This window comes from Heloderma suspectum, chromosome 2 (assembly GCF_057233095.1).
Source record: "Heloderma suspectum isolate Gila_16-S chromosome 2, 16-S_ref, whole genome shotgun sequence".
NCBI classification, from domain to species: Eukaryota; Metazoa; Chordata; class Lepidosauria; order Squamata; family Helodermatidae; genus Heloderma; species Heloderma suspectum.
The window spans coordinates 243361707-243374214 of NC_139459.1; the positions used below are offsets into that span (position 1 = coordinate 243361707).

General features: G+C 41.9%; 1 protein-coding gene across 1 annotated transcript in view; it reads left to right on the forward strand.

Moving 5' to 3' along the window:
* The window catches only part of DOCK2 (dedicator of cytokinesis 2), a 409918-nt gene that overhangs the window by 66155 nt on the left and 331255 nt on the right, over positions 1–12508 (forward strand). Inside the window, 2 exon segments of the mRNA XM_084838639.1 lie at positions 1182–1316; positions 11641–11749. Coding sequence (XP_084694765.1) covers positions 1182–1316; positions 11641–11749 — 244 coding nt within the window.

The window sequence follows — 12508 nt, forward strand, 5'->3', positions numbered from 1 at the left end:
TTGTGTCCCATTGACAGCCCACGAACATTTGGAAGAAGCCCTTTAAATATATGCTGTCATGTAGAGTATCAGTCTATTTCTAAGATTCTGTATGACAGCCTACCCCAAGCTGATGCCCTCCAGATATTTTGGATTACAATTCCCATCGTGCCTGACCATTGGCCATATTGGCTGGGGCTGAAGTAGTGAAGCTCCAGGTGACAAATAAAGCTGCTGATGGGTCCTTTTCCTCTTCTGAGGAAGCTGTGGAAGAGTCAGAATCTGGTTTAGGCTAAAGTGTCATAAATAGTGAATTGGAATAAGATCACCTATTCAAATGCTCGCTGGTGTAATTGTCTTGTTGAGATGACTTATACATACAGATGTTTACCTTCCACATGTGTGCATGGTTCTGAATGTTTCCTTAAGTTGTTTGAAATAAGTGACATTTCTAGCCATTATAGAAGATGGGTGGATCCAGATTTAGTTGAACTAAGGTCCTACTGAAATCAACAGGAAAATGTAGTTGTGAATTAAGTCCTACTGATTCCAATGGGAACTAAGTGCAACATACGATCAGTGCAATCCTATACATTTCTACTCAGAAAAAAGTCCCATTGAGTTTAATGGGGCTTATTCCCTGGTAAGTGGGTATAGGCTTGCAGACTCAGTCTAGATCCAACCTAATGTTCAAAAAGGTAGGTTTTTGTTTGTTCTGAGACAGCTTAGAAAACAAGTGGAGCCTATGGCAAATACTGTTTCCTTTACAATTTCTCATTCTACCCATAGCTATGAGCTAATGATATTTAGATATAGTACTTCCTCCTCCTCTTCCTCATCGCAGTCCTTGCCAAAATACTCTGCATGCTGCAGACACTTAAAGACTGCAATCCTAAGTATTACTGGCGCAAATTGTTTGGCTCAAAGAATTCCCAGCCCCTTATTGAACTTGTACTGTAATATTATCCCGTGTAATGACTGTGGCCACTATTCAAGACCATCCTGTGTGATAGATAGAAATAATAACAAGAAATAAAGGGTCATACTACTGTGGCTTTTCCCCTGTTGAATGGTGTGATATTTGTATTTGAATTATAACATAAAAAGCATGTATTTCATACGTTTGCTGTGTTACACAACTTAAAAATCCAGTGTGACAAAGATAATTTTTTTCTCTTTGTAACATATTTTCCTGATTTCAGGAAACTAATGACAGTTTTGAAGACTTACTTAGATACCTCCAACAGAGGAGAACATTGTGAACCTATCCTAAGAACCCTGAAAGCTCTGGAATATGTGTTCAAGTTCATAGTTCGGTCAAGGACTTTGTTTTCACAGTAAGTATTAGATTTGGATGACTTTTGAAAAAGCAGTAAAGTGTAGCATAACAACACTGCTAATCCGAAGATGTGTGTGTGTGTGTGTGGGGGGGATACATCCGGAGCCATTTTCTGGTGACATTTTAGCCAAATAGATTACAAATGTAATTAGTATGATAGCTAAATGGAACCTCCATGTATCAAAGCAGTGTATCTCTGAATCCTACATACTGTGCACAAACAAATGTGGAAGGCCATCTCCTTTATGCTCTGACTTTGAACATCCTGACAGATCTGGTTGATTACTTCTGGAAATAAAAAACTGCACTAGATGGACCTTGTCACACTCAGCAAGGCAATTATTAGATTCTTCATAATGTGAATCCTCATGATTTTGGGCTTCAGCCGTGGCCCCCTGGCTTCTGATATTCTGCAATCTGAGGATATAGAGGTTGCAGACTGTAGTGGTTTTTTGTTACCACCGAACATATCTAATGGGCTAACTGCATGTGGCATGGTATCCATAAGTATTTTTTTTTACCAGAAACACTCCTTTCGACATGTGTCTGCTGTAGGTGTGATAGGAGTACCACATATAGAACAAAAACCTTTGTGGACCTCTCTGTGCACTCAGTAGCAGCTCCCTTGGTGGCTGTCAGTTTGACCGTTCAGTGGATACCTCTGTAGGTTCTACTGTGTAGGTCATTAACAAGGGGCTCCTATGCATGTTGACTCAGAATTAAGTCCCAATGGGGCTTACTCCCAAGCAAGTGTGCTGGATGGAAGCCCCATTGAACTCAGTGGGACTTACTTCTAAGAAGATGCGCATAAGATTGCACTGTAAAAGCATTACCTCTTTGACTTGAAAGTAAATTAGAGTAGAACCTCTTTATATGGTCACAACATAACCCCCAAATTGCAACCTCCACTGGATGGTTGGGACTTTTCTGCCTTGCTATTTCCTTCCACTCATCTTCCCATTCTGGGTCTTATAGGCTTTGATTTATGTACAGTATGTAGTTACTGCAGATTCTTTAAAAATAGTAACAACAACATCAAGCCTCTTGTCTTGGCAGTGCAGTCTTGTTTATCCATAGCAGGACTTCACAGCTGTGTTGCCTGACCTTTATGGTGATAAAATTGATGGGTGAAAACATTGCCAAGAGTTTTATTTAAGATATATAGATTTTAGAACATGACTTTAAAATTTCTTGTAATTGAATTGGAGTATGTAAGGTCAGAAAGAGGAAAGTATGATTTGCATACTGAACTTGATGTGTACTGGAAATATACTCGGTGGTAGCACCGACTTCTTGAAATGCCCAATGGCAGCCTTCCTCCCGTGGGGGCCCTCTCGATGTGTTAGCCTACATGCCATCACTCCCAGCCAGCTTGGAGGGCATCCTGTTGGGGAAGGCTGCTCTATTTTTCTTTTAACATTATAGTGATCGATTTTAAGACCTCACAGTTTAGGCTGTCTAACCACCGCACATTGTAAATAGTAATCAACATTAAATGATAAGACAAACCATGTTCTGGCCTATCAGAAAACAGCTCAGAAACCCTTGATTTGGAATTAAGAATTCAACTGAGTCCTGTGGCACTTTAAAGATAAACACATTTATTGAGGTATGAGCTTTTGTGAGCAAGGATCTCTCCTCCTTCACATGAGACAAAACATAGTTATCTACCTCTGTAACCAGGCAATACGATCTGCAGGTGGCATCAAGAGCATTTGGATAGTGATCCAGAAAACCCCTTTTTGCACCTTGTGGGTTGTATCCAATTAACCTGTCCCACTAACAGAATGGTTTCTGTCAGTGGAATGGGGAGGGGGCAATTCGCCTTCCCGCTGCAGCCCCCTGTGCACCCTCAAAACCTTTTCTGGAGAATACAGTGGGGAGGAGAAAATTCCTGTTGTGCGACTGGGAATCTACTGTTGGATTTCACCATGTGTATGATCTTGCAGAATTGCAGCAGGGGTATTGAGTTCTTTCTTTAAAGCAGTAATCCCACCCCCCTCCTACACATACACACACACACACACACACAGTCTGCAAGCTGCTTCTGAAAGTCCTCCAAGTTTCAAATGCATGCAGAGTTTCTCATCCAGAGTGGACAATTTTTTTGAGGTAGGGAAAGGAACAACTAACTGTGCATGAAGAGTTAACCACCAACTCTCTGGATTTCAGAGTCATGTCATTATGAGTATTAGCAGTTTACATGTCAGTCATCCTGTTGTACTGGTTTTGAAATCTATAGAAAATGCAACATCAGGAAGGCATGTATATGCGATACCTGATTGTTCAAACAGACTAATTGGATAGATGTTGCCTTTACTGTGAGAGTGAGTTTATGTGGGGATTTTTTTTGGTATTAGAAGTAGTACTGGTAATGCTTGGAAGAATAAACAGCCCATTCCTGGGGCATTGCAGACAAAACTTTGGTAGCAAAGCCAATAGAAGTTGAGATGGTAGGGTAGCATGGCACTAAACATGGTATCTGATGCAGTGGTACGATTTGCTGCATTGGCAGAAGTTCTCAGACTTTGTACATGCAGTCCATAGAGGCGCTAACAGCACTTGTAAAATAGCTTCCTGTTTTGCAAGAGACAAATTCAGCACAGCATTTTAATAGCAATCTTGCTCGCTTTAATTGTGTTCTTCAGAATCAACACATTACTGTTGCCAAATGGGCCCAGGGAGAAGAAAGGAGCCTAAAAATCCAATAAATGTGTAATCAACTTGTACATTTCATTTCAAGAGTTAGACTTGGATTTGGGATAGCATTTTCCTTAAGATCGACAACATTTAAGAACGTTACTTCTTTAGGAACAAGTGGAGAACTTGAGGATTGCCATTTCAGCATGAATTTCCTGTTTAATGCATTGTTTTCTTCTATAAATAATTTAATTTAATTTCAGCATATACAGAAAACACTGGCAGAAGTATTAAAAAAGAGAGGTCTGAGAAAACAGAAGAGAATCCACACACCTCACCCCTGTGCTCCCAATAAGAAGTAAAATAAAGTCTCCTCCAGCTTCATTGTGCAAAGAAACTGCCCTTTTGTTTGCAATACAGAATTACAAAATAGAAATAACCCTCCAATGTAGTTATTAACTTCCATGCAATAGGGGAAACAATAGCACAAAAAATAAAATTAGTAGTTGGACAAGAGATAATGATCTTCAATGCTTAGGAAAATACGTAAGTTTCTGCCAAGGAAATGTTGAATGGAATGGGGGACAATGCACTAAATGTTACATACTAAGGTAAACTATGTAAATACTTTTGTAAATACTTACGTAATTATTTACGTATTTTTCCACATGAGGAAAAACAATATTTGTATCTGTCTGTGGGTGGACGATGGAACAAAAGGCACCCAACAATTCGTGAAACACAGAGTGGATTTTACACAGTCCATACATCCCTAATTTCTGCTCCCCAAGTTTGAATATCTGGGGGATCCATAGCTTCCCACACTTTCAATACTAAACATTTAGCGATGAAAGCAGCAAATCATCATAGACAGGCTTGCTGTGGCTTGAGATCCCACATGGCTGGGATATAATCAATTCAAATTGCATAGACAGGTAAAACTGAAGGTGAAGTTTATTTTGTCCCAAACCAATGTTATACTGTTGCCTTGGAGGATTACTACTTTATAGATGGCAGAGCCAAAAAGCTGTGTTATTTTGTGAAGGATAGAAATAAGTGTGAAGACGGTTCAAGATGGTGAAAAAAAGGGAGGGGGGAGGTTCTTTCTTAGGAACACAAAATCTCATCTCAAGTATTTCGAAGTATGGCTTAATATATTTTCAAAAGACCAAAAGAATAAGAAAATCCTATGCTAAGAAAATGTTTGTAGTGATTGCATTTCAGGAAGGTTGCTTCAAGGCCTAAAGATTTGAAAAACTTGCTGATTTATATGCTCCTTTGACTTTGGCAACAGTAAAAGGTATGGAGAGAACATTCCTGTGTCCCCTAAACAGCATCTGGGGGAGATAGGATTTTTCAGTTTCCCAGCTCTGAGCTCATAGATAGCACTACGAGCTTGTAGCCGGGGAAACTGTGCTCCCTGCCCCCTCCCTCTCTCCCTTGTAACTGGGTGGAGAGAACTGCGGCAGCTGCCCCTCCGTGCCTGTCTGAGCACGGACAGGGTGAAAAAGGGGTGTTCCCATGGGCGGGAAGGGGAAGAGCTTCTAGACAGCTTCCTATGCGGTCTCCAGATCTGTTCTCGTCCCCTCTCCAAAGCTGCACTTAGTCGCCCAAAATCAGGCATCTAAGGAAAACTGCAGGGCAGCTGGAGCATGGAAGGAATCCTGTCCTTCATGCTTCAGCCACCCTGCACTGGATAAGCAGTCACCTCAGACTTCAGAGGATGTCAGAGGCAACCGCCTATCTCAATAGGATTGCACCCTAAATCTAATGTATGGTACTGAATTGCAACTTCCAAAACAAACCAGGTGTTTCTGGAGATGGAGCATCTTGAAGAAACCTATTATTGACACAGTTTTAAATAAAACTTAGGTTTGTTTGGAAGGCAGAGTCTGTGTGAGTCTTTAGGGTGCAGTACACCAGATGTAGCATGCCACTATGTCTTTTTTCCTGTTTGACTCTGGAGTAACTAGAGATCCTGGTCTAGAGTGGGATCTGAAGTGGGTAGGGGGTGTTAAATGGCAGCACCTGCAATTTATATTGCTAAATAGCGATCCATTTGCTTTAATGGGCCTGCAATGTCAGGGTAAATCCCTCCTACCCCACACACTAGGTTCCCAATCCGAATTGGGGACCCCTGCACTTACTGTATAGTAAAAAAGGGGAAAAAGAAGACTTAGCTGTTCATACATCTTTAAAGTAACATGTGCTTTGGGTCCACTGCAGCACTGGTCTATCACTTGACATCATCCATACTGCTGGCTCTACCCCCTTGACATCAGTGCAATGTCTGCAAAGGAGTGACTATGCTCATATGCGCAGGTGATGCTTTGCAGATGTTGTGCTGAAGACATGTGCGCCAAGGGGGTGGAGGCAGTGGTTCATGTGAGACTGTGGGTCGGGCTGTGAGTATGGTCCTGCTTCACCTTCTCTACATGGTTAGCATATGCGTGAAGAAAGTCTTATCCTGCATTTAGAATAAAATATCCATTAGTTAAATTTCTATAAATATCTTTCAGGCTACTCATTGTTTGTTTCACAACTTCCATATTTTATTTAAGTGTACTTGTTTTCTTAGGTTTAAAAGAGCTATGAATTCTAGAAGAACATCACTAAATTTAATTATCAGTTTAACTTTTTTTGGGTACTCACTGATACCTGGATCACTAGTACTACATTGTAAATCAGTATGAAACATATTCCTTGTTTAATTAGGAAATCGATATACTGCATAGCTGAAAGATATGAAATAATTCAGCATCTGTACTTGTTAATCAATAAATGCTTAAGCAGTAAATAGCCATTTGTACGATAAAAAAATGCAAATAGCATACTGTTGAGTTGTTTATGAAACTGGTACTTTATGATAAACTGACGTTATGCATCAAATCAGTAATGTTTTGAAAATGTTGGTGATGTGTTACTAACACGGGGAGCTTATTGACCTTAATCAATGTTGGTAGTTCTAGAACGACATATAGTTGAAATAATCAGCAAAAATATGAGTAAAATCAGCCAGAAACTGGCTCTTCTTGATAATGGCTTGGATCCAGCTTTTATTACACTGGCAGGAGCAGCCTGTGAGTGGGATTCCGCTTCGAATGCCCCTGTTGGTAGAAGGGAGGAGGCGATCTTTGCTGGTTCCCTCCTCCCTCTGTAGCCCACAGTACCATCCTACATCCTGCACATCCTACATCCTACATCCAGAGCAGTTCTGGGCAGGCATAAAGGACTTCAGGGGCTTGTGGGAAATCCATGAAGATTGCTACCGCCCCTTCTGTGAGCAGAATCCTTCTATAGAAGGACTTCACCATATCTTCCATCCATGATCATATCTATGATCATATCTTCCATCCATGGGAGGCTTATGCTGAATCCAAGTCAGAGAAAATGTGGTATAAACAGTGAGGTCTACCAGTCCTGCTTCCATATTGTTCTGCTATCATGTATGAGAGGATTTGACATGTACAATATGCTTAGCTCATCATATCTCCATGAACGGGTAGGACTGGACTTTTAGTTGGGAATAAAGGTTAGCAGAAGTAGTCACTCTGATTTGCAGATAGGATTGCTCTTAGGTTCTGTGTATAAGCTCTTATTTTTCCCCAGCCATAGTAAAACTGTATGTATTTCCAACTTGCTTCAGCCTCAGCTAATGTGTTAAATTAATCTGCTAATAAAGAAGATTAAATCAGCTTAAATGACCACGGGTAAACTTGATAAAATGAAGGCTGTAGTACTATTATTAACTAATGTGAATTTGAAATAGCCCTAATTTTACTGTTAATTAGCAAGCTTAGAGTGTTTTTTTTGTTTTTGTTTCTTAAGGTAATATACATTAACTGATATTTGATTCAAAAAAGGTATGCAACTAGATGATGAATTACTAAATCCTGCTTTTGCCTTTTGGAAATACTGCTGCGATATGATATTACTTCATGCTGGCTGGTAATCCAATTCACATTCGGTGCCTGATTTTCTTAATATCTTGACTCGACACAGAATTGGATAGTGATAGAGTTAGTGAGGAACAATTATGAATGACATTGGGTGCTTTAATTGTGCTGCAAGAAACTTTATTAGAAGGAATCTGAGTGTTTCATGCCATAGGCTTTTATGGTACAGCTTCATTTATCTAGATAGAAATAGAATGAGAAGTCCAAATACTGAGGCAATTAGATGTTTAGATAAATAGGGATACACACACACACACACACACACACACACGAGAGAGAGACTATCATTTCCTGCCATTTCCTAAAGTTCTGAGTTAATCTAGGGGTGTTTACTAGAGATGCAAAGAGGTCAACAAGATAACTACACTACATGCTTTATCAAGATTTATGCAAGTTTAAACATTTACCTCAGCTGTGCACTTTTAGATGTTGAATTCCAACTTTATAAATTCCTGCCAGCATGACCAATGGTCAGGGATTATGGTAGCTGTAGTCTGACATCGGGGTGTGTGTGTGTGTGTTACCAGTTCCCTGTTCCTGCTTTAGCTTTCATAGAACCATAGGGTTAGAAGGGGCCTACAAGACCATCGAGTCCAACCCCCTGCTCAGTGCAGGAAGCCTGATTCCCAAGCAGTCACCCATCCAAGTACTAACCAGGGCTGACCCTGCTTAGCTTCGGAGATCAGATAAGATCAGGCACATCCAGCCCTTTGCAAGGGGATTTTGAGGCACTAGTTTTTTGTTTGTTTTGTTTTAATCTGCTGGTTGATTTGTTTATTTTTGTTATTGTTGTGTTATGACTTTATTGTTGCTTTTAATTATTTTATTGTAAGCCACTATGGAAATATTTATATTGAAGGGTGGCATATACTTTCATAAGATACATACATGAAATAAAGTCTGGTTTAGCCTTAAGCTAAGGAGGACATAAGAGGACAAATCAGGGAGACTTCTCATGACCCCTGATGCAGAGCAATGCGTCCTCTCTTAGTTACTTTGAAAATGAAAAGACGATTCCTTTCTCCCATACGTGTATCTGACAGCACAATCCTTCTCATGTCTAATCAGAAACATGTCCCCATTCAATGGGTCTTATTCCTAGTTAAGTGTGTCAGATTGCAGCCTTAAGTGATGTTGCTAATCAACCTCAGGTACAGGTGACATTTGGATTTGAGCTTTTCAGTGTTGTCATCAGTGGCTTCCATGAAAGTGTTGGTAACACATTAATCAAATTTGTGAGTGATATAAAATGGGAGAGATCACACACAGGCTAATTAGACTACAAAAAAGTATTCCTCTTTATTGAAGTATATTAGAAAGTGAACTGCAAGGATGATAAATGGTCTAGTAGGATGGGCAGAAAGTAGATCTCCAGATGTTTTGGACTTCAACTCCTAGAAGCCTCTGCCAGCATGGCCAATAGTTAGGAATGCTGGGAGTTGCAGTCCAAAACATTTGGTGGAGATCTACTTCTCGGTGTACGAAACCCTGCTTACCTGGCTCTGCTGGGGTCCGCAGGTGGGGGAAGGCGATCCGTTCCTCCTGCCGGAATTCTCGACGGGGGGGGGGAGGTGATCCGTTCCTCCCCCCAGAATCCTGCCCAGCCAGCTCTGCTCCGTGGCTAGTCTGCGGAGCCACCAGCTGGGCCAACCTGCAGCGGGGCCTCCAGCTGCTGCCGGGCTGCTGTGGACGCAAATGGCGTCCTGCGTAGGGGATGCCATTTGTGTCCCTACGCTGGCCCGTGTTAGGCTACGTATATATTTACGTAGCCTATCATGACTAAACCAGGAATGCAAATGGCATAGGGGACGCCATTTGCGTCCCTGCTTTAGCTGTGATAGGCCACCGCCACTTCATCCACCACCGAAGCCGCCGCCGGAGCCGCAGCCAGGTAGGCTCCGTTTTGCAGGGCTTTTGTGGGGTGGTGGGGCGGGTTGCTCTGTTCTGCTACGGATTCTGGGGTGCCGAATTCACTGGAATTCAGCCTCCCTGGGATCAGTGGTAGAATTCTCTAACATCCCTACTTCTGCCCACCCCTGGTCTAGGAGACAAATTCTACAAAGGATTTAGTTTAGGGAAAAGGATATTAATGGTAGACCATATAACACTTTTGTAATATTTTAAAGGACATAAGATGGATACAGGATAGCATTCACCCTATCCACTAAGGATAGGATAAGAAACAGTGGCAGCTAACTATGGTAAATTTCTAAATAAGCCAGCTTCATGTGGCTGGTTAAACTAACCTCAGTTATGGGCTGGTGCCATGGGTTATTTGAGGGTTGTTTCCCCCTCAAACAAGCCATGCCACCCAGGTTTGGATGACATGACAAGCTGCGCCTGGGCAGGTAGTTAGGGAAATGGTGCCCAGCACATGGCAGGGATTAAAACAAGTGGCTGGTTTTGATTAGTGTGAAACCACGAACCCGGGTTTGAATGGAATGACAAATCACATTTCAGGGAAGCCAACAATAAAAGCTTCTGTAGTCCTTCTCCTGGCAGTGCGGGGGGGGGGGGGCACATATGCTCAAGGCTCAATGCAGCTTATGCACATCACACTAAACCATTGTTTAGTGTGACATGCGAATGCAGCCAATGCTTCTAAACTATAGCAAGGTGAACCTCAGTTAGGCAGTTGGAAGAATGTTATCAATAATAGAGTACTTAACTACTGGGACATCCTGCCTATGGAGATTGTGGAATCTCTAGAGGTTTTTGAGTAAAGGGCTGGCATCTGTTGGAATCCAGGTTGGTTTAAGTATATAATAGCTTGCCTCCAGGCCAGTGCTAGTTCCAGGTTTTGGACCACCCATGGGCAATGCACTCATCTCTCCCTCCTCACTACTCTAGGCCAAATCATTTGCCTCTCTGGGCCTATAATAAAGATGCCTGTGCTCTCACCTTTCTTGCAAGGTAGAACAGACTGAGAGGCACTTTCTTCTTTAATAATCAACAGCTGCCACCACCACATTGATTATTCTAAACCTGGACATGTGGAATCCAGACCTGCAGTATTCTTGAGGAGAAGTGTGTGTGTGTGTGTGTGTGTGTGTGTGTGTGAAGTTTGCTTAGCACTTACAAAAAGAACAGCATCCTTTATGTTACACAGGGCTCCTCTGGAAGCTGAAGCAAGCAAGCAGCTATCTCCAGGGTAAAAAACTGGGGTACTCCACTTTATGGTGTGTTCCAAGAGGGGTGATGATAGACTGCAGGGGTGGGGGATTCTTAAGTGGCAGAGGGCTGCAGTTGCTGTTTGTCATTGGGGCAGATCCTCCCCACTCCTCAGAGAGAGGGGGGGGAGGGAGGCGGGGGGGAGAGAGAGAGAGGGAGAAGACAAAGCATGCAGAAGTTACTCCTCTTTACTCCATGCAGTGCTCACTTGGTCAAAGATGGCAGATGGACAGTCATCTACAGCAAGGAGGAGCAACAGCAGCAGGGCCAGGGGGCTCCAGAGATTGGCAGTTGGCGCTGTACTGGTGAATGAGTGTCGCCAATCCATGATGCCAGCTTTGCTCCAGGCCAGAAGTTAGATCTAGTGTTCCACTATGTGCCTTCCAGCACTATGATTCCAAGGTTGCTCCTTAAAGGCTTTTAAAACAACAAACTAGTACATTTTTAATGCTGGGTCCATGGATTGGTACAATAACACTAGACGTGTCTTTTAAGATACATACTCATGTATCTAATAATAGATACATGTTCTAATGCAACAATGTTTTCTTTCAGGCTGTATGAAGGCAAAGAACTGACAGAATTTGAAGAAGCAATGAGGAGGCTTTTTGAATCGATCAACAATGTGATGAAAAGTCAACATAAAACAGCCATTTTATTACAGGTTTGCCTATGTTATCAATTTTGCCCTGGAAGTTTTAATGGGGATACATGGCCATTTGTTACTTCCATAAACAGAAAGGAGGCTCAAGATTTTTTTTAAAAAAACCTGGAAGCACAGGATTTCTCAAGCGATTTCAGAAACTTGTGCAGCCATTGCTAGTGACAGTTTAACAGTCTGGAAATTCTTCAGCAGTCAACTAATCTAAGTAGCTGCCCAGAAGTAGAATATCTTATTACAGCACTGTCCATGGTTCCCTTTAAAAGTTACATGAAGAATGGGGGTGGCACTTTTCTGAATGGCCATCCCATGGAATTCCTGTAAATGTGGCCTGCTGCAACCACATGAAGTGGCACCAATTGCGTGGTGCTTTCCAAAAGAATTAGTGCCCACGCTGTCCACCTAGCCCACACAGTTACAGGCTTTTCAGTACTACACTAGCGCTGTGAAATGGTCATGGAAAAGCATCCCCGCCCCAGTGATAGTGTAACATTTAAAGGGCTTCCCAGTTTACTCTGGAGGCAGATGCAAATAATTGCTAGATTTTATATCTTTTAAAAATGAGGGAACAGCCATTGTTGTTTCTTTGCCTCAGCAGCCCTCACTGCAATCCGTTTTGGACTTGGCAGAGATTACATCAAATTGAATCTGGCTGACACCTCCTGCACTCTGTCTTACAACTGTTGGGCAGATTTTTGGGCTTCAGCTTAATGCCCAGCTTTCTTCCTCCCTGCACTTTTCTTAACATTCAATCTGATTAGT